The sequence below is a fragment of the Peromyscus californicus genome, unplaced genomic scaffold (genome assembly GCF_007827085.1).
Source record: "Peromyscus californicus insignis strain IS unplaced genomic scaffold, ASM782708v3 Scaffold_1__1_contigs__length_55948999, whole genome shotgun sequence".
In the NCBI taxonomy this organism is placed as follows: Eukaryota; Metazoa; Chordata; class Mammalia; order Rodentia; family Cricetidae; genus Peromyscus; species Peromyscus californicus.
Window position 1 is genome coordinate 22,611,001 of NW_026294492.1, and position 22,829 is coordinate 22,633,829.

The 22,829-nt window shown below is 47.2% G+C and overlaps 1 protein-coding gene across 1 annotated transcript in view; it reads right to left on the minus strand.

The window, feature by feature from the left end:
* Nucleotides 1-22,829, minus strand: part of Alk (ALK receptor tyrosine kinase) — a 716,558-nt gene that overhangs the window by 314,813 nt on the left and 378,916 nt on the right. Inside the window, exon 4 of the mRNA XM_052746220.1 lies at nucleotides 19,106-19,307. Within this exon, the coding sequence (XP_052602180.1) occupies nucleotides 19,106-19,307 (202 nt within the window). The remainder of the gene's footprint in view (nucleotides 1-19,105; nucleotides 19,308-22,829) is intronic.

A 22,829-nucleotide genomic window follows, 5' to 3' on the forward strand; every position in this document is an offset into this window, starting at 1 on the left:
GACAGACAGAGAGAGAGACAGAGACAGAGAGACAGAGACAGAAAGACAGAGAGACAGAGAGAAACAGAAAGACAGAGACAGAGAGACAGAGACAAAGAGAGACAGAGTTTATGTTCAGGTCTGTGACTCATTGTCTGTCTGTTTTATAGGCATCCTGGTACATGCCTATAGCTGCAAAGCCAGGCCACACACTAACAACTCCTAAGTTTCTTCCTCCAATCCAGATCTTGCCTTCAAAGTCCAGATTCCTGTCTGCTTGGATGCTTCTAAGTTTGGGGAAACTTCAGCACCTCCAAAATGGACTTTGTACTTTTATTCCATACCTGTGTCTCCTTTATCTGGCTTGCTCCAGTGAATGGCTCCATCTACCATGCTGATCAAGCAAAATAAAAAAAAAATCCCCCTTCCCAATCATTGGAGCGACTGCTATAGCCCACTCTCTACTCAGAACCACGCCCTCTTCTCCTAAGGGTCTTCAAAGATCTGAGGTCCTCATACCTCACTGCTCTCCTACATCCAACTTACAGTCTTACCCAAAACGACATTGGCTTTGCTTGGCTCTGAAGATCATGACTACGGCCCTATATGCTTGTGATCTGTCCTCTGCTGGTCTCTGTTCCCGGGCTTCCATCCAAACAGTACTCTCTGCTCATCTGGGCCCAGATGTTCACTTCCCTTGATTTTCTTGAAGATGCCCCTGAGTCTTTCCTTTCTCTGGCTTCATGTGTGCCCTCTATCTCCTTGGAAGATTCCTGTATGTACTTGTCCCTCCAACTGAACTCCAGTTCAAATGCCACCTCTTGGGGAAGGCTACCATGATCCTCTGGCCCATGTCAGGCCCTTCATGTGACAGTCCTCTCCAGTCAAGCGTCATTACAATAATTACAGGATGGTGCATAGAATTCTACATTGTAATATCCATTTTTCCCCTCTCTGTAAGGCAGGCCTCATGAGGACTGCCTCCGCTTCCACCCTTTGGCACATTTCTCTGCATGTACGGAGGAATATTTATTGAAATAAGCATCTAGCATATCAATACACGAATGAGTGAATGAAGACAAAGAGGAACATCCCTGGGAAAGAGGTGGGGGTAGACCTTGGGGTAAGATCTGGGGAAAGAAGGGAGTCAAAATGAAATCATGGGGTTGTGGGAAACCATTGTTGATTTTCTTTTTGAATTGAGAATCAATACACAATTTTCTCTCTCCCATCATGTAAGCAGACTATTAATTATAGCAAGCCTGGTGGGACTTACATTAGTCTCATCCAGAGCAACCTGTTTGTAAGCAGCTTTAGAAGCATGTGGTAAAGCAGCTTCAACACAAAAGATGCAGATGTAACTCTGAATTCTCTGACCGTAGCTGCCCCCTGTTTAAAAGCAATTAAGTGCAGGCGTCAAAACACACAAGCAAGTGGAGAAAGTTCGATCAGAGGGAAACATTTTCATGAGCCAATTGGAAGCTCTGGAGGGCTTGGAAGCCCCCCAACATGCAGCTGTGGAAGGCCACCTCTGGCTTGGCTTACTAGGGTGGGAAGAGATCAGTGTCCTCAGATTTCAGTGATTTTAGTGAGGGCTCGGAACACAGAGAGAGGTGGAGTCTGTCTTGACATGGCAGAGGAATGCACATGGACTTGGTCGTTGCTACATCGCCTCGGTTTATCTGATGATACATTATGTATGCGGTTCCCCTCTTAGTGGCTTGTTATTTAATTTTGCCTATGAATAAAATAAAGCAAGCTCTTTACTAAGTGCTCATCTGGGGATGGTTGGTGTGTAGATCAGATTCTGACTCCTGATCCTCACCCATCCATGACCTGGGGATGTAGGGCTGGGCAGAACACACCTCTCCCGACCACACTGAAAGCTTCTCACAGCTCTGCTGGTTTCCCCCAGATGGATTACGTGTCATTGTCTCTCTTGGGTCTAATGGTGGCTAAATGAAGGAGGGCCACTGGCTAGGTAGTAGAGATGGCATTTGATGTGGGACATAGAGGAGACCTTCTCGGTGGAATTTGCCTCTGCCACTGGACACATCATGTGATTCTGACTGGGCCAATGCAAACCACTTTCTCAGAGCCAGGGAACACTTCCCCTAGGGACTGAACCAAGAGTTTTTCTTAGACTAGACATGCACTCTACTGATGGAGATATATGCCCAGACTACGGTTTCTTATCTGGAGAGGTCATAAAGAACGCAAGGACCATGAACTCTGAAGTAAGACTGCCCCCCTCCCCATGGGCTCAAACTGTACTTTTGATCATTGCTAGCTGTGTGACGGAGGAAGTTCAACTCTTCATCTACTAAGTGGGACTAATCGGATGTGACAGCACAGGCCTATTGTGAAGATGAAATGGATGAACATGGGTGATGGGAATGAGAATGACGCCTGCTGTAGAGTAAGCATCATACAGCAGGGAATCAACCGTGTGTCCTGCCGCTGCTCAGGGACCCGACTACTCTAGGCTTGCCTGGAAAAATGAAGTAAGATGTCATTCTCATCATCAGGGGTCACTCACAAACCAGCATGACACCCCCACTCCCTCTCTCATTTTATTTTGGGACAGGGTCTGTCACTGGGACTGGAGGTTCACTGAGGCCCTGGCCAGAAAACTCCACTGATCTTCCCATCTCTTCCTCCCCAGCACTGGGATTACGAACATCTATCTCCACACCTGGGTTTTTACATAGGCTTTGGGATTCGAACTCAGGCCCTCGTGCTTGCTTGCCTACCAGGTGCTTTACCAACTGAGCCGTCTCTCCAGCCTTCAGCCTGATGCCAATTTGAAAGTATGCACTTCTCAACACTTCTTGAATACCTGTCTGTGGCCGGCACTGTTTTGGATTTGGAGGACTGAAATGGAAACATAAGGTATGCATGTCTTGATGAAGCTGAATTACCAGTGGGAAAAACAGAAATGTGCATGCCTGGTGAGCTTATACAGACTTGGTCTACTTCAAAGACCAGAAAGAAGAGACAATAGGGTACAGGGATGCTTTGGCGTATCGTCCTGAGAAGGTGCCGCTTTTACACCGCTGACGGCCATACACTTCAGGCCCAGGGGGTCTCTGTCGTACAACTGGTCTTTTATTTCTCTTGCGTGTGTATAATGTATCACGATATCTAGAGCCTGTAATTAAAATAGACCGGATAGATGCCTCCACCTTTTACTGAGGCACTGTGCTAAGAGCTTTCACACACATTAAATCATTTAACCAATTCTCTGCGAGGACATCCAGATTTCTTCAGAAGCCAGCATGCCAGGAGAGAATAATTTTTTGATGGATAGAGTCCATTACCAGTTTAGGCCATGAGCCCAGGTGATTGAAAACGCATAAATCAGGCAATTGTTCTGGCGTTGCCCCTCGCTCCCATCTTTAAACCTCTGGCTACTAATGGAGATATTATCTGACTCTCCTGATGATAGAAGAATTAGCTCATCGAATCAGCACACGATCCTCTGCGGCGCGGCTTTGCTTTCTCACCAGTTCTAGAACATTGTTTAATTTTGAAATCGGAGTGTTGATAGGTGCCGTTCACTTCTTGGGTTTGCTTTGTTTTACAGCCAAAGACTTCTGGCTGTCGGATCTGTACTTAAATCTGGGTTTTGTATGTGTGTGTGTGCGTGTGCGTGTGCGTGTGCGTGTGTGTGTGTGTGTGTGTGTGTGTGTGTGTGTGTGTGTGGCGAGCAAGTGAAGGGGGCTGGGAGTGTAGAATCTTTTCTCACTTTGGTCTCCTCTACCCACCTTTACTTCCTTGTGAGCTCACGAAGTCAAGCTCAGTTTTGCCCATCAGACCCTGACATCTGAGCTCTTCAAAGATATCACCTAGCTTAATTCCTCCCTAGAGAGCTAGAGACTGAGAGAGGGTTCCCCAGCTCCCCTCCCTGGAGTCCAGCCGCAAGGGATGAGTCAGAATAATGATGAGGTTGTCTCTCTGGCACTAACCTGGACCCATTTTAAATAGCTCATCTGAATGTTAACGCACACTTGAGACAAGAGTGCAGCTTAGATTCCCCTCAAATTGATTCATTTTGCATTGAGCCTGATGCAATTGACTCGGTATAAAAACGTCTTTGGCAATTAGGGGGAACAAAGGGGCAAAGCTGGCGGAGCACAGGGACGGCAGACGAAGTGAGATGACATGGACACTGGGGCCGGAATGAAATTTCTGTTTGGATGAGATGTTTCTGAGGAATGGTGGAGGCCAACAAGAAAGTCCTTACCCCGAGAGAGAAACATGAGGATTCTCCCTCAGGAAGAAAAGATGCAAAGTGTCTAAGAAATGGTCATTGTGAAGTGCGCAGCAGCCTCCATGGCTCCTCATGGTGTCAACTTTAGTTGTTGGCTGGGGCTCTGGGGCCAGGGAACAGCTAATAACACAGTGAGCTAAGCTTCGGCTATCTCAGTCGGAGGAGGCTCATTGTTAGGATCCTCTGAATGAAGAACAGGGTTCTGGAAAATGAGCAATAGAAAAACTCCGATGATTGCCGGGGTGGGGGGAGGTAAGATGTGGAGGCATCCTCAGAGGGGTGACAAAGGACCTCAGGGGAAGCGGGCTTGCTCTATGTGACCCCAGGGGGCAAACAAAAGATCACTAAAATAGTAGAAGAACAGAGGGAATTAATAGATACTGACATCATCCTGGGAGCTGTATATACATTGTTATAGTACTCCTTTATAGAAAAAATTGAACTACTAAGTGCAACCATACGCCTTAGTACTGTGAGTATGGTAAACAGCTAGTATGTTCTGGCTGTCATTGTTCACGGTGATCCTACAAGGTATTACCATTGCTTTATGGAAAAACACCAGAAGCTTAAGACTATGCGGGTACTGAATCACTTTCTAACGTTTCATAGCCAAGGGACCACTATCAGGCTTTTCCAAGGAGCTATCTCAGCTGATCTGCAGAGGGGCGATCTGTTTTTCAACATGATTGGCAGCCTACTGGCTAGGGCAAGTCAAAGGTGAGCTTTGATGAGCACACTACTGGCTGAGGCCAGGCAAGTCAGAACTGAGCTCTGGAAAAGGCTCTTCCATGGGCTCAGGGTTGCGGAAAGAGGCGGAATGCAATTATTTTCCTTCATGCCTCAAGATGCCTCAACTGAAATACTTCTCAAGTTCTACTCTGCCTCGAACTCAGACATAGTCACAAGGGAATGTGCAATTGGAGAAGCCACCACAGGACCAGGACCCTGGGGTCGTGGATATATAGTACAGGGGGTTTATTTCCATCAGAACTCTGGCTTTGCCAATCACTGAATCTCCTGGCTCATGTGCCGTAAATAGTTGCACTTGTTACGGCAAGCTGTCCAAACCCCAGAGACCATCCCTAAGCTGGACAAGGTGACAGACAGTTGAGCAAGAAAGACGACAGAGAAGCAAGGATTTGTTTTTCTATTCTTTCTTTCTTTTGGACATGGGAATAATCTAAGTCTTTGAAGAGGATGACTAGGTAGATAAAAGAGTCCCCTGGGGGAGGGTGAGTAAATCAGAGCAAGGAAGACCAGAAACTCAATCCAGGGGAGTCACTCTGAGGTCTGTAGGTAAACATTTAATAGAATACTGATTGTAATTTCATGCAGGCAGGGAGGAATTTTAGTCCTGGGAGAGAAGAGCAAAATAATGAAGGGAATATTTAAGGAACAGTTGGAAAGAAGGTAATTGGAATTCAGCTTAGCTCGTCTGAAAAAAAAATAAAACACTCAACAGGAGTCGGTGTGGTTAAGTGGTTATATAAAGACTAGTAAACTCAGGAATGGGAAACAGGGTGAGGGAGGGGGAGGGGGAATCCCGAGTAGATGTCTTGAATGGGAGAGTAGGAAATATACAGGAAATAACCCAGAGGATGGGAAGACAGAAGTAAGCACAGCATAGGTGATTAGATCACATCCTAGGGATGTTAAGGATCCATTTCCACAGCTTACACAGGCCAGCATTGGCCTGCCAGTGTGGGATGGCCAGGGCTATGGGGAAGTGATGCCTGAGGGCAGTCACTGTGTCCATGACTGTGAACACAGTATCTTGTTTCTGAGACAGAAGGAAGTGAGCTTCTATGGAGCATAGAGATGAGGCTTTGGTGCATTTTATTTTCCTTAAAACCATGTTTCTATTCTCAAAGAGTTTCTGGTCCAATTAACTTAGGAATTTGTTGATTTAATAAGCATTTTCTGAACACATACTGGGTTGAGCACTGCGCTAGAAGTATGAAGAGGAAATAATGACCATCCTTCTTTGAAGGAGCCTAATTGATAAGAATAAATGTGGCCGAGTGCTGTGAGAACTCTAATAGAGATGTGGCGTAGCTGGGAAATGTTCACATAAAGGAAAACATAATCAACCCCGCATGCATGGGTCTGAGGTCTCTAGAGAGGCTTTGTGGTAGGAAGCTAAAGCATGTCTTCTTAAAGCAGGAGGATTATTCTTGATGATCAAGGAGGCCTGAAGCTTTTGCTTTATGTGGACAACACAGAATGGTTTGATCTGAATGAAGAATACAAAGAAATGGGCTGAGCTAGGCTCAGGGAGAGCCGGGCAGCCAGACCAAGGCTTTGGGAACTGTGCTGAAGACAAGTTCAGATAGGATTCTGTCTTGGGCAGGTGTCCACTGAGTGGTCTCGAGCAAGTGTCCACTCAGTGGCTGGGCGTAGATGAACAGGCTGCAACACCCACCCGCTCTGTTCCACAGCCTTCACTTGGTCCATTTGGAGACTTCATGCAGGAAGGGTCTCTGCAGCTACTCTAAGGACTTCAATTATTGTTCTTTAGCATTAACAGCAGGAGAGAATTCAGGTTGCTGTGACTTCCTCCTTGGGTACAACCTTTTAGGCAAAGAATTTATCTCACTAGCATGAGGATCTGATCTGGATCCCCAGTGCCCATGTAAATAGCTGGGCATGGGGAGTCTGTGCTTGTCATCCCAGCACAGTGGAGGTAGAGACAGCCTGATTCCCTGGGATCACTGGCTGGCAAGCCTAGCCTAATTGGTAAGCTAGAGGCCATAATGTGGAAGATGCTATCTTAAACAACAACAACAACAACAACAAAATCCAAGGTGGATGGCTCCTGATGAAAAATATTTGAGTTGACTTCTGACCTCCAGATGTATGGTACACATCTGCACATCTGCACACACAAAAGTGGGAACAGGGGTGAGGGGCAGAACGCATCTAATCTCCCTAAGCCCCTTATGCACATGGCATCTGAACTGTGGGGCTGGAAGACAGGGCTCTTTGACAGCTCCTGACTCTGGGTGGATGGTAGTGACTCTCATGCCTGGACCCCCACCGAATCTTAGGAAGTCGTGACCTTCCCCAAGTGTCCTCCCCTCTCTTATCAAAAACCCCTTACCCGCTGGCAAAGTGGAGATCAGTAATTGGAAAGCTGTGGGGCTGCTCATTCGCTGAGCTTAGTGATGTAAAATTCTCTCAGGAGTAAACACGGCACCAAATCTGTTTGCAGACTTCGCGAAGCCTTTTAAATTTGAAATCCCATGGTGGCTACAGCTTTTAACTAAGGCTCTGAACCATAAGAGAAGGCATTTCTGCCAAAGCCCAGAGTTTAGTGAGGCATGTCTGCACAGCGCTATAAACAAAACAGAAGGGGAAGAGGAGCGCCCAGAAGCAGGCTAGGCAGTAAGAAACAAAGAGGTTTGCTTTGAGGCTAGGAATGAATGGTAAGTCCAGCCGGGCTACCGTGTGGGCTACCGTACTTCTGTTTCCAACCCTGGAACCATCATAACCATCAGTTGTCTAGACAGTTGGTTTCAAATAAAAAAAAAAATGCTGGTGACTCTGTTATCCCATTTGTGTCCTCAGCATAGGCAGACTTGGCTTCTGAAAGGTGAGGGAACTACCCCAGCGGAGACAAGAGAGCAGGGACCTGGTTCCTTAGACGGACCACGCCTCCAGCAGTACAGGTATCATGCCTGTTAGTTCGCGTTCCTCTCTCTGCTGGCTCACCAAAATTGGTCTCCTCTGAGACAACTCTCTTGAATTTTGCCCTTTGTTTTGAAGAGGAAGGATTGCTTTTATGCTACAGGTAATATGTAGCTGGGGTTTCTTAACAATAAGTAATGATTGGTAATAGTTTACTGTTAGTTACAGCTGCTATTGTGGGAGGGACACAAAGGGTTGTGACTAGGAGCATAAAACGTGGCATTGGATGGTGTGGGTTCAATGCCATCTTCATAGCGGCTGTGTGATGCTGGGAAGACCTCTTAGCATCCTTACTGGAAGAGGCTTAGAACAGGGTCTGATGCTGGAGAGTGGAGAATAAGTAGTGAGGAGTTCTACTATATCTTCCTTCTCATTGGTTTTCTCTACACAAATTAAGGAGAATGCAGGATGGAAGAGGGCCGTGCCCTCAGGCTGCAGGTCTTGGCTCTCTCTAGCTGGTAACTTTGTCCTTGCAAGATCCTTTATGTGTGAGAATTTAGAAGCCAACAGGAGACCATATTGAGGGCAGGTCAGTAACTAGATGTGAGGATCCCAAGGCTGCAAGGTGTCACCAGTTTTCAATGCCATTTGGGAAACACTACAAAGTCTTTTCAGATTGAAGACACTGCACTAGGTACTAAAGGATGCACAAGATTCTCTGGTAAAAAAAATAACTCATTTTCCCTATTCCTGCAAAAGCGGGAAGGGAGGGACAATAGGAAACATCTGGAATCTGATCCAACCTCAACAAAGATAAGGGTCTCTACTCTGAGATCCATCTGCATTATGGTGAGACATTCTTGTATTTGTACATCACCCATAGGTACCTGGAGTTCTCACTGGAAAGGAAGACAGCAGCAGAGAGCCAGTGAGGACAGCACCTGGAGCCAACAGTGGTCCTTTCAGCTTCTACCCCAGGCCACTTGCTCCAAGTGCAGGCTGGGTGATGTGGATCCAGAGAATAGACTCCTTGAAGTAGCCTCTGTGGACAGCTAAGGGCTTCATTGCCACACAAGCCCAGGAAAGAATAAGAACTCCAAGAGACCAATCAGGGAACTGATGGGAAGTTTCTAAGTGACAAATACAAAGGATGTCCCAGCCCATCACCGACCTCCTCAGGCTGCCCGGCCTCTTGCACAGCTGTACTTTGGGCCAGATACCTTCATCTCTTTGGCGCCTGACCATTCCCTCTGCCCCTTTAGAGACAGCTCTTTGGGCTGTGTTGCCTAGTGACCACCAGTAGTCCTATAACACCTATGCGAAACAACCACTGCAACCGCCTCCTCACAGAATTGTAGTATCCGCTGCTGTCCAACGCCTAGAAATTTCAAGAGCCACCAGCGCCCCAGTGATGCCAGTGGCTGCGAAAAATCATAAACCTTTGTTGTCAGACTAGATGAACGAATGAGAGAATCTTTTTGCCCCCAGTGGGCTATCACCGAAATTCCTCTATTTATTCTAATATCTCTGTCCCTGCTGGGAAATGGAGAGCTTCAATAAGCCCTGTTGAGGTGAGGCGTGATTCTCTCAATCCATTTTGACTCCTCTTTGTATACAACGTCGATTTATCATTATGGGATTTGCCAAGATGCCTTTCTGACAAGTCAAGGGTTACAAGTATCCACAATTCTCTCATCCTTCTGGGGTTCAATCCATCAACTATCCAGGGCAGAGCAAGGAAACAAGAGCAGCCAGCTCAAAAGGCCCCCACTACAAGCCTTTGGCTGTCAAACCACGAAGGTCAAAGCTGGCAGAAGCTGATGGTCTTTCCATTTATTATTATATTATTTTTTTTTTTTGACGCCTGCCAATGAAAGCAATTGCGAGTAAAAGCTCTACCTGTCAGGAAAGGAATTGTCCTTTGTAGTTAGTGGCAACCTTCACAGTTGAGGTGCACTTTGACAACTGCTTCCTGAGGCCCAGGGAAGAACACATATCTATCCTAAGGTGGCAGTGGAGGGCGGGAGACAGGACTTTCCATCTTCCCGTTGACTGAGCCTTAACATTAACTTGAGATCCAGAGCGCCGCTTTTTAAAAGTGCTGCATTGTGGAACTGTGTTTAAACCCACCTACTCGGCAATCACTGAATGCCTACTATGTGCGACACACTATGCCAAGTGCCTCGGGGGAGTAAAAGATGTGCAAGCCAAGCTTTCCACTCTCAAGGCTGCGGCTCAGCGTTAGATGAGTTTCTGAGAGAAGAGCTTTTGCTAATGGATGGGAACAGTTCCCTCTTTCCTCAGAGCTAGGCAAGGGGCCAGCACATCACTGCAAGGCCCTCTGGGGCAATGACAAGACAAAAGGAAATGAGCCCAGCAAACAGTGGTCCCCTGTGCCATCCGTGACTCCAGACAAATCACAGAGCTCTCTGAGTTCAGCTTACTCATCTATAAAATGAGAATAATGTGCATGATGAAGATCAGAGTGAAGGTGAAGTGGGTTAGTGGATGCTGATGTACCTGGTAAACTAAATAGGCACAGTACAGAAGATTCTCACTATAACTATTAGCTGGTGAGATTCTGCCTCCAAAGAACACAATAAGGGGCTATGTAGCGGGGGTCCAGATGGGAGTCAACACATGAAATTCTGATGTATGAGTAAGTATATAGATGGATGTTGTGAGATATTTTGACTGCACTGTAACACTCCTGAGACTGCCCAATAAAGTTATACCTTGAATCAGGGGCCAGAGCCAGTGACTAGCTGACCAGAATTGACCATTGAGAAGTCAGCAGTTTGGACAGAGAATTCACACAGGAAGAAAAGGGCAGGGGCTAAAGTTTGAGCTTCCTCTTGTTTCTGGGATGAGGGAAGAGACATGTCTCTTGTGGTGTCTCCGGCCAAAAAGTAAGGTCATCTAGTTGCTACTCAGCCTCTCTGAGCTAGTAGGTTTTCACTCCAGCCTTTGACTTCTGAGTCTTATTGATAACAGAACAATAGAGACTTAATTTAAACCTACATATGGTGGCCACAGCAGACCTGGGGCTGCACGACTGGAAGTCCCACCAGGTCAAGGACTGAGTGGCTGGTGGGGCACTGACTGGGGTGGCAGACAATAATTAAAGTATCAGTAGACTCATGTACAGCCACTCAGCCGACAGAAAAACATCAGATGGATATATGGAGAGATGGAGAAATAATACACACATACGTAGATATTTAGTATGAATGCATTCATCATGAGGGCCATGTAGATGGTTGGATAAACACATAGATGGGGAAGAGATTTTCTCTGAAACCAACAGGTCAGGACTCCCTTACCTCTGCTGTAACCCAGCTTCTCAGGGGCTCTGAAAATCCTTTCGGAAGTATTTGTGAGTACAGCCACCAGTAAAAATAAGTCAGATACAGGACTCAAGTACATTCCGGCTGTCCTGGTTTGAGGACTGCACAGTCAAGCTTGGGCTACAGTCGAATCTTAGAGTACCTGCCTATGAGTGGAAGAACAGGACTACCCGCCTTACATCAGTCCATCCCACATTCCCCAGCATTTTCTTTTCTCCTTAATGCTCTGTCAGGTGGTTATGTAAAGCTATCAGCTTCCATGACCAAGCAATTAAGCCAGGATGAAAACTATGATTCTTATTTTTTGATGTAGAGTGGAGTCCCCAATGAGTTTTCTAAAAATATATATGTTCATGCCCCCCCTCGAAGGTGAATAAAATCATATGACTAGTTGAGGATAGGACTCAGTTATATGAAGATTTTTGAAGGTGTGGCTCTGATTTCTGTCATCAGATTTTCAGATCTACCGTGTTGGGGGGTAGACCAGTTCCTGCAGAGAATTTCAATATTTGAAAAGTTGCCGCAATATTGTTACCCAAAACAGTGAGAAATACGGTAAATCCAGGCACAGTGAGTTGGACTCCATCACGAAGAGCCTGGTTAGTCACGCGAAGGATGAGGGAAATGAATTCATATCTTGGCTCTGACCATGTTTATGTCCCCTAACCACGGTGAGCCTACAGGAAGAGCATCCCTGGACCACTTAGAAGAGGCAGGAGAGCAGTTTAGATAGGTTCCACACCTTGTCTAGTTCGACCTTCACAATGAGCCATGGGGTAGAGTAATTATTGTCATCTTATTGAGAAACACAGATTCAGCCAAGCTCTCCATTGTGGGTGGACCACAGGCCCCAAGAGCCCTCAGGTACCTGTGTCCTGTAACCACCGGTACTCAGAGAACTCTGATTTCAGGATTGTTTCTAAGCTAGAGTATCCAGGAAATATGCCTCTGACGAGCCAGGGTGTGAGTTTTAAGGCTTTTAAAAATTATCTTTAAAGCCTTTGAGTGGCTCTCTCTTTTTAGTGTAAATCACGCAGACATTAAAGCCCTTATTGTATATTTATTAGTGTGTTATTCAGACCAAGGGGAAAGGGAGAGGAGCTGACACCGGGAATGACTTTGAAAGTAAGAAAAAGCTGGGCCTCAAATTAAATCATTGTGACACTGCCACTCGAGGGCATCAATTTCAATAAATGATCACCTTTTTTTATTCCTGATCCCATTCATCATGCAGACAGGATTTGAGGAGAACTCTGGCAGGATGCTGACTGCTACAGGCTCTGATTGCTCTGCCTTGGCCAGGCCTGCCACAGTGCCCTCGGAAGCCTGAAGTTAAACCCAGCACAACTCTGGAAAAGCAATCAACTCCTTTCAGAAGGGGGTGCCCTGCAGCATCTTTCCACTTGAGTGCTTCTCTGGGACCATCCCTCACTCAGCCCCATGAGATAACCTGCCCTATCAGCTTCCAAGAGAAGCCAAGGTTCTGTGTGCTGGGGAGGGAAGGTCCCTGTGGAAAGGTAGGAAGAACTGTCCCTGTGGTTGCTAGGAGGGACCAATGGCAGAGAAATGGAGAGAACCGTTGACCCAGATCTGGATAGCATCTGGAGAAAGGGGTCGATAGTACTGAAGGGATGTTGAATGGCAGCTGAGTATCCCTGTGATGTCCTCTAGAGGAGGTGAAACACCCAAGCTGGAAGGGCTGTGGTTATTCACACTGCAAACCAGGGAAGAATCAGGACTCAGACCATGCCTCCAATGCCCATCTCTTTTAGGGTTACATTACTCTGGCGTATCTCCCTGGTAGTATCATTACCACTTTTTAAAGCTGGGATCTTGGGTCAGACCAGCTTTGCCTAAGTAAGAACGGCATCCAGTCTGGATATACACTTGAGCAGGTATTTGCAGATTTTCACTTGAGGGAAATGGATTTGGGCCTTTCTAGTCACAGTTATTCAGCCAGGAGGATTACAGGAAAGAGCATGGAGGAGCTACTGAGTCCTGGCTCTGCCATAAGCATGCAGTTTAACCTCTGATATCACATCATGCTACTAGGCTTCAACTTCCCCACACAGAAACTGATGGCGACTCTGGGCTTCAGTCTCTTCTGGGACTAGGGCTAACGTCTGTAGAAAGGTGAGGGAGGGTTTGCACAGAGGAGCATCTCCATACTCTCCCATCTTCTGCAATAGGCAAGTTGGCACTGAGATGTTCCTGACAGCTTTGCTGGGCTCAAACCTCAATATCAACACATCCTTTAGATGTGTATGTCTTTCAAGTATTAGCAATTCAAGTGATTGGCAACTCTTATGCCCTTGGGGACCAATTGTTCCCTTCACACACTGTGGAGTTCTGGTCACACATAATAAAATCCCCAGATAGTCATGGCTGCAGGAGAAATCTGCGCGCTTAGAGAGGCAGGGGGACTTGAGATGGATGTCTGGGAAAGAGCCCAGGAAATTCTCTCCTACAGCCTCAGACACCACAAGCCCTTAAGCCTATGTTCCAGAACCCAGGAGGGCACTAGCTACGCACAGCCGATTGCTGAGGGATCGATCTTGTTAAAACACATCACCGGGGCAGCATGGTACAGCGGGCAGCTCACCGGGCAGAGGCAAAATCTGGCTCAGCATCTTACTCTCTCTCCAACAAAGCTGTTGCTGTTTGAAACTTGCTTTCATTAACGGGCTGGATGTTCCTGGAAAGCCACGGCCATGTGCTCTGCGGCTCCGCCATCTCTGGTGCGTCTTACAGGCAAGGCACTCGTTCCACGGCTGGAAAACGAACGCTCGTGTGGAAAAGGATCGAGCATTATTAAGCATCTCCTACAACCGTGCACAACGTGAGCCGTTTTCCTCATGCCATCTCACAACTCGCCACATTAAATAGGTATTATCGTACTCATTTAATTCATGCGACGGACTTACTGACCACTCATTTCTAGCTTCGATGCGCTCTGTCTCTCGGTAGCCAGCCAGACCCCGGGGCTGTTTGGACAGCCCTGGTTCTCCGTTTCCTTGCTTCTGTAGCCATTTTGGCCAGGTGGTGAGCAGACTGCGCCCACATCTCTCTGCCACCCTGGAGAGCCCTTCTAAAGAGAGGCAGTCTTGGCAGGCTCGGCTGCTCACACCCTGACACACACGACTGCTTTCCAGGTGACTAGGAAGTGAGCAGCTGTGTGCGTCCCTGACTGCCTTTCCTCTGCCTCCAAGTGCTTGTAGGCAGGCTGCTGTTCCCTGAGCTGCCGCCGTGGAAGCAGGACTCAGGGGGCTTGCAGGGACTTGGTAGAGTCTGAATTGTCAGTCCTTAGCCTGCTCCTCTGAGCCAGGCTCCCTCCAGCTGACTTGGTGATCCCTTGTGGTTGCAAACATTGACTGTTGCTTTCCAACAACTGGTCTACAAACGACCATCGCCTGTTATGAGAGGAAGCCAGCTCCACTTGTAATCATCGCAGCCACCATCACAGGGCTGTCACTTGTCCCCCTTGCTGTTCTGATTGCTATGTTACTTTGGGAGTGAACGTTCAGTGATGTAAGCCACTGGTTCTTCTGGCAGGACCCCATAAGCAGGGACCAGATTCATCGCTATGCAGAACAGACCATACTAGGATATTAAGCATAACACCTGCCCCCAGACTTGCATTACATCCCACAGACAGAATATCCCCATCCTTGAAGGGACCCCACAGCAGCACATGGACAGGGTCAGCAGCAGCATTCCTAATGTACAGACGAGGAAACAAAGGCTTAAGACGACACAGGATTTGCCAGAAGGGAAAAAGCTCTTTCACAGAACACTGTTGGTAGTGGGGTTGATCTTGTATACTCTTTGTACCTCTGTGGTCTTAACAAATGTCAGTAACATGAAGCTGAGAGAACCCTGCTCTAACTTCCAAATATCCAGAGCTCTCTGATCTTATCAAAGGTGATCAGTGAAGAGCAAGATAGGATTTTAAATTCAGGACTTCTCATTCAACACAGCACTTGAACTATGATTTTCCTGCTGAACTACTATGACCCGATTGAGCTCTTACAGCAATGGATGAAAATGCTCTCAAGTCTGGCTGCTGGATGGGTTCAGAGCACCTCCATACTGCCCAGCCTTTGGCTTCAGGCGGGTTAATTGGCTTCACCTGGTGTCTTTATCTGCAATATGGGAGATGACAGCAATAATATACTTCGTTGTGTTTTTATTAACACTAAGTAAGAAAATGCACGAAAGGGATACAGCAGTGACTGGCCAGTACATCTGGGAAGAACTAAATAAATTGTCGCCATACCTGTGTTATTACTCAAGGGTATGAACTAGGCTTTACATGTCATTGTAAGCCATGACCAACCACAGTGACTGACACACTGTCATGAGTGCAGGATTGCAGACACTCAACTTGACAAAATAAATCTTGTGATGTGACATGAAGCGAGTTTTCTCCTCTCTGGGCTTAGTTACTAAATCTATAAATTGAGACGCTTGAACCAGGCCAATCTCACAGTTTCTCCCCCCTCTCTACAATGCTCCCTAGAACTGACTGGTTCTCAGTGTGGACCTTTTTGCTGAGATAGAACACTTAGAAAATATCTGGGGATGTTTTTGATTGGTACATCGGGGAGGGGGTGCCCATGTTCTGATGCCACCTAGTTTAGTAGAGGCCGGCATCATTGGTAGAAAATGCAGGACAGACCCATTTAACAAAAAGAATTCTTCTGCTCCAAATGTCAGTAACATGAAGCTGAGAGACCCTGATCTAACTTACAAATATCCAGAGTGCTCTGATTTGCTGGACAAGGGCCTTGTGTTGGCCAAGTTGCCAAGATGCCCAGGAGAACAGAACTCCTCGATGCAGTAGAATGGGCTATTGATTGTCCCTTGTGCTGACACCTCATACTCTCCTCATATTGATCTAGTTGGAAGCCAGAAGCTGGCCCAAGGCATGTTTAATTTAAAGTTGGAATTATTCCTGTATATCACTGAACTCCACAATGGCTGTGCCAAGGATGGGGAGAACGCTCCTCGACCTGAGATTCTTGAGCCTAGGATAGGGACAAAGTCTCTCTAGGTATGGGGGTCCACATCACCAGATCTGCCTCAGCATAATCCTCATTCCCCTCTCCTGTCTCAGCTGACACCCTGCAGAGGGCAGCTCAACATCTCTGGTGATCGGGAGGAGGTCACATTGGACAGCGGAGAGGATCTGAGCTTGGTGGGCTATGGCGGCCTTAAGGAAGTTCATAGCCTAGCTACACAGTGGGGTAGTGGTTTCCCTGTCTTATCACCGGCAAAGGGAAGGCTGCCCCTGAAGGTATTACCATCACATGGCTCCAGGCTTGTTTGTCTTGAGGAACTACAACAGTGATTCTCAACCTGTGGGTCACAACATCAGATATCCTGGATATCAGATATTTACATAATGATTCTTAGCAGTAGCAAATTACAGTTGTGAGGTAGCAATGAAATAATTTTACGGTTGGGGGTCACTACAACATGAGGAACTGTATGAAAGGGTCGCAGCATTAGGAAGGTTGAGAACCACTGAGCTAGAGGATTAAAAGCTGGTGTCTTTTGCAAGGTTCTGTTACCTCATTTCTCTTTCTCGGTTTTCCTCATCCCCTACTCTCCACCCCCCAACAGAGTTTCAATTTTCAGTGGGTTTAAGCTTTACTAGAAAGAGCACAAACACTAGGGGGGGTGTGTGTATCCAGTTCAGCTACTGCCACTTTTCTATTTCTTCTGTCTGTATGCATTCTTCCAGCTGTTAAATGGGAAGTCACTTGGCTGCGATGAGCACAGGAAGATACTGAAGCAGATATTTCTGGGTAGTCATCAGAGAGGAGCACTGTCTTCCTGACTCTAAGCCCCAAGGACATTGACACTGCCGTGTGGGCGGTGTTGACATCCCCTCACACTCCTCAGTATTGTAGGCTTGTCTCTCAGGGTGGTCTCCAACTCCAGCCACCCAGACATCAGGGATTCTCTGCCTCAACCCAAAGAACCTTAGGGATTCATTGCTTGGAGGCTCAGCGGCTCCAAGCAGCACTCTATGATCTCTACCAGGCTGCCTGAAGAGGGAACACTGGGAATGATACATCAAAATAATTAACCAATGAGGCAGGCCTGTTCTGAGGCTACCACTGGCCCTGCCTTCCAATGAATGGAGGCCTTACCCTTTGGCTTTCTGCTGGAAAAGAACATTAGGCTGAAAAAAGCCCTAGTTCCTGAGAACCACTTGTCCAAAACAACAGGCAGCTCAGGCACCTGACACTCCCTATGTCTCGGGACTGGAGTAGAGCAAGAGGCGCAAAGAGGCATTTCAGAAACCAAAAGATGGATGTGAGCCCAGCTATGGGATTAGCATCCTTTCTGCTACTAGAAGTCATTGCTAAATGAATACTATGTGTCATGATCATATATGCCCTCCTCCATAGCCTGTCTCCAAGTCCTCATAGACCCCCATCCCTGCACATATCCTTCCCAGATCTCTGTCTCTGTTTCAGTCTCTGTCTCAGTCTCAGGCTCTCTCTCCCTCCGTCCCTCCAGTGAGTCCAGTCCAATTGGTACTGCCTATATGCACACATGTGTGGGGCCATCCGCTGCAACATGGGGAACCCACCAGTGGCCACACCCCCCCAAAGAAAAGTGAATTTTCTTCCCCTAATAACCATCAACTGCCAATAACTCCTCAGCCAGGGCTCAGGGCTCAGGGACCCCTCCTACTCATGCTGGGATTTTGACTGGCGTGATCTTGTGCAGGTGACCACAGCTCCTCTAAGTTCAGGTCGGCGGCATTCTTGCCATGGCCAGAGAAAGAACAAATACAACTAAGGAATAAAAAGAAAATAAGAAAAGATTTCATTCCTGTTGGGTTTCCAGTGGCGTGCAGTTCTTCTAGACACAACTGAATAGAGATAGGTCCTGAGCCTGGGATGAGAGAGAGACTTCAAAGAGACGACTGAGGAAATGTCATAGCCTCATTGGAAAAGTAACAGTCAGGGTTCCATGTATGCACACCAAGGGGATAGAAGCTGGGTGCCAGCCCGCAGTCAAGAGGGACTCCTCCCAAGAGCTGTTTTCTTGTGAGGAAATCAGAATTCTTCAAATATAATCACTACAAAGAGGGATCGTCACCCTGGCTCACCAAAGAGTCATCAGACACATGGCCACTCAGAGTTGAGACCCTGCCATGCTATTTATAAAATTATGAAAGGAACGGAGACACAAAGGCGGACAGCCTAGGTCAAGTGGCTTTCTCATGTCGTTCCTGGTGGAGGCATGATGGATCACTGAGCGAGCAAGTCACACTTCCAGAAAGTTTAGCAGATTTCCCTGGTGTCGGCCTTGGGTGACTCCAGGGTTGTACACATCTGGCAAGTTCTAGAACAAAGCTCTCTTCTAATCTCCATTGGGTTAACACTGGGCTGTGTCCTTGACTAATCCTATTTTTCAGGCTGCATGGTCTCATAGGATCTGCTTGGGTGGCTACACTATTTTGTCTTTTCCCTTCCTTGCACACGTTCTGCTGATAAAACCCATTTTCTGGCATATTAAATTGATTTCATGGCAGCTGTTTAACATTCTCTTTAGCTGTTTGCTCCTTGGCTCCATCTGGACCTCAGGGCATGAATATCTTTAACATCTACACATTAAGTGCCCAGTCTGACAGCTGGTCCTCTGGCCTTTGGAAGGACCACTAGCCAGGGCAGTCTGGGGAACCCACAGATCAAGGCCCAAGGCACTACCTGGGGGATATTAGCAGTAATGGTTCAATCTGGACCGACCCATTAAAGGACAATTGTGTGTCTTAAGTAGATGTCAGAGTCTGGAAATGTGCATTCAAAGCCAAATCACCTTCTCAAAAAAATCAATTTGGACCTTGGGAAAGACTTACCCATGCTTCCCTGGAGTGGGCACCAGGAGGATCTCTCTTCCAGCTTCATTGTGCGGCAGTAACTGGGCCACGTATCTCCCCGAGGGCTGGAGATGTCTGTGCACTGAGACAGAGAGCGTACAATGCTCACTGTTGCTCCTCATCCACGGGCTCAGAATGGTGTGCTTGGAGTCTGCAGAGGTATTCAGCAGGAGGAAGGAGCCTGGAAAGAGGAAAGGAGAGCGAATCTGAAGACACGTCCAAGCAGGAGGACCAGAAGCAGTTCTGCCAAAGGGTATGAAGGTCAACGGCAGTGGACTCAGAGACACACCCAGCCCATTTGTCCTCTCTCAATGTCTCTTTGAAAATAGTCCACCCCAGAGGAGGTGGATGGCCACTAGGGACATGGCCTTGATAGTAACTCAGGACATATTTGAATGAGAATGACCCCCATAGGTGCATAGATTTGAAGGCTTGGTCACCAGGGAGTGGAACTGTTCCAAAAGGATTAGGAGGTGTGGTCTTGTTGGAGGAGGTGTGCCACTGGAGGTGGGCTTTGAGGATTTCAAAAGGCCAAGCCAGGCCCAGTGATTATGTCTCTCTCTTTCCTGCTGGCTGCAGATCTGGAGGTAAAATTCTAACCCACTTCTCCAGCACCATGTCTGCCTACATGGCGCCAGGCTCCCTGCGATGATGTAATGGGACTAAACTTCAGAAACCGTAAACAAGCATAATTAAAGGCTCTCTTTTTAAAGAGTTGCTGTGGCCACAGTGTCTCTTCACAGCAATAGAACGCTAAGACATAAGCTTAGCGTTCCCTACTTAACTGGCTCTATGTCTTTGAGCCTCGGGGTGGTTTTGTTGGTTTGCTTTTGTTTTTATTTATGAAACAGGAACAGGAGCATCTGTTTCAAAGGAATTCTCTTTTTGCTTAGTAGCTAAGTGATTTTAGGCAAAACACAGCTCCCTTAGTTTTTGGGAAGGTTTAGAAGGTCTAGCTGAACTCGGTAATCTCCAGAGCTCCGTTTGAGACCCCAAGTCTCCGAGTCATGTGAGTGTGAAACTGGTTTCCACAAAGCAAGCCCTAGAAATCCCCATTGGTTCCACACTTGCAGCAGCAGTTCCTTCTGGGACAAGCTGGATTCTGGCGGCACAGGCAGGATGACCTACAAGACACAGACATTCCTGGAGATTGCTGTTCACATGAAAAGCATGGCAGTGTTTTATTGTTCCAGGCTGTCCTGGCAATGCATTCTTTTTGCTTGGAGCGCTTCTGCCTTGAGCTGTTCCACCAGTAGATGCTGCTCCGTTTGCAGCAGAGACTTAGTCTCTTGGCCCCTGACTTCCCTTGTGAGAACAAGCTAATGAGGGCTCAGCCTTCTTAAACCACCTCTGGTACCGGCCAAGGTTTCCTTCTACACAATTCAATTTACCAACCAGGCAAATGAACTAATGGTCTGTGATGAAGAACAGCAGAGAAGGGAGAGCAGAATCCTTACCAGGAGCAATAGCCTGAGAAAGATGGTCTTGCTCCAAGAACTGGAGACTGGCAACATGCTAACAGTAGGTAAAAGTAATTTAAGGTTAAAATAAGGATGGAGTGAGCGTGAGGATGCTCCTGAGCCTGGTGGAGGACATAGGGTCAGTGCTACAACCTGCACTCTGTATCTGTGAAAATATTTCAGCATGACCTATGGGCATTTGGAAAACTGCCCTATAACTCTCACTACATAATCTATATCTAACCCTCAATTTACAGTGGAGGGGGTTGTTCTTGTCATGGGCACAGAGCACAAGAAAAGAGATTGGTACCCCAGACTCAGAGCTGGGCATGCCATATAGTACAACCCTTCACTTCTAAGAGAAGTAGACTACTGGGGTACTGATGGGTCCAGAGTTCTTGAAAGTCGGGACCAGCTGCCAGGCCTCCAGAATCCCAACCAGTGTTCTCTCCCTGACATTTTCCTTATCATTATACAGGATCCTTTGCCTAAAAGGTGGCCAGGGAAGTTTTGTCTGGACATACAGGTCAGGTACCCAGAGGAGCACTTAGGGAGAGGAGGAGCAGGTGGGCATGGGGCGGATCCCTTCCTTCCTTCTTTTATTCTGCTTCCAGATTCCTCTTACTGGCTGATTATTTTGAGTCACCACCCCATCACAGGCTCTCCCTTGGGGACACTGGCAGGGACAGCACAGCATCCTGAGGAAGTCCAAGCCTGGCACAGATAAAGAGCTCTGTACAAGAGGTATACTCAGGAGTAGAGGTTACCAAGTTGTAACACTCAGACTACAATGGATAAAGCACTTTGGGGACCCAGGAAGGAGGCTGTCGGTCCAGGTAGGAAGACCTGTAAAGAAAATGATCTTGACTCTAGGGGCTAGAGAGATGGCTCAGCAGTTAGAAACACTTGTTGTTTTTCCAGGGGACCCCAGTTCGATTCCCAGCAACCACATGGCTGCTCACAGTTGTCAATTGTAGTTGGTTTTTTACTCTTTGGGGGCCCGCCACCCAGCTCCCAAATAAATACATAGAGATTTATTCTTACTTATGAATGCCTGGCCTTAGCTTGGCTTGTTTCTAGCCAGCTTTTCTTCACCTAAATTACCCTGTTTCTCTTTAACTACATTTTGCCTCTGTTTTTTTTTTAATCTTTCTTTCCTTCTTACTCTGTGGCTGGCTGTGTGGCTGGGTGGCTGGCCCCTGGTGTCCTCCTGTCCTCCTCCTTTCCTCACTCCTTGCTCTCTTCCCTAGATTTCTCCTTCTATTTATTCTCTCTGCCTGCCAGTCCCACCTATTTCTCTCTCCTGACCAGCTATTGGACACTGAGCTCTTTATTAGACCATCGGGTGTTTTAGGCAGGCACAGTAACATAGCCTTACAGAGTTAAACAAATGCAACATAAAAGAATGCAACAGATCTTTGCATCGTTAAACCAATATTCCACAGCATAAACGAATGCAACACATCTTAAACTAATATTCCACAGCAGTCAGTAGCTCCAGTTCCAGGGGATCTGACATCCTCTTCTGACCTCTGATGGCACCAGGCATGCACTTACACATACATACATACATACATACATACATATATACATATATACATACAGGCTAAACACCAGATACAGAAAATGAATCAACAGTTTTAAAAAATTAAGACAAGATCTTGACCCTATATCTTTTAAAAAAATACATTTTATTTTATTTTTAAACTGTGTGTGTGACAGGGAGGAGGAAGGGATGGTGAGGGAAAGGACAGAGGGAGGAAGGGAGGGAGGGAGGGAGGGAGGGAGGGAGGGAGGGAGGGAGAGGGAGAGGAGGAGAGAGAGAGAGAGAGAGAGAGAGAGAGAGAGAGAGAGAGAGAGAGAGAGAGAGAGAGCGCTGGATTGAGAGCATGCACTTTTCTGCAGGTGAGTGCAGTGCCCATCTAATCCAGAAGGTGCCAGAGTCCTTGGAGCTGGAGTTAGGAGCCATTATGAGCTGCCCCAATAGGTGCTCAAAACTGAGCTCTGCCCCTTTGCCAAAGCAGTCAGTGTCCTCACCTGCTGAGCCACGTCTCCAGGCCCTTGGCAGGGAACATGGCTGCTGGTACCACAGAGAGCACTGAACTCCTGGGTGAAGAGTTCTGCTGTTATTTTGTGGCTCAGAGAGAGCTGTATGTTTTGAGCAGGAGAGTGATACAGTGAGAGCGTGGCTTCTAGGGTCTCTTCTGATGGTGTAGGGAGGGAGACCAGTATCAACCACCAGG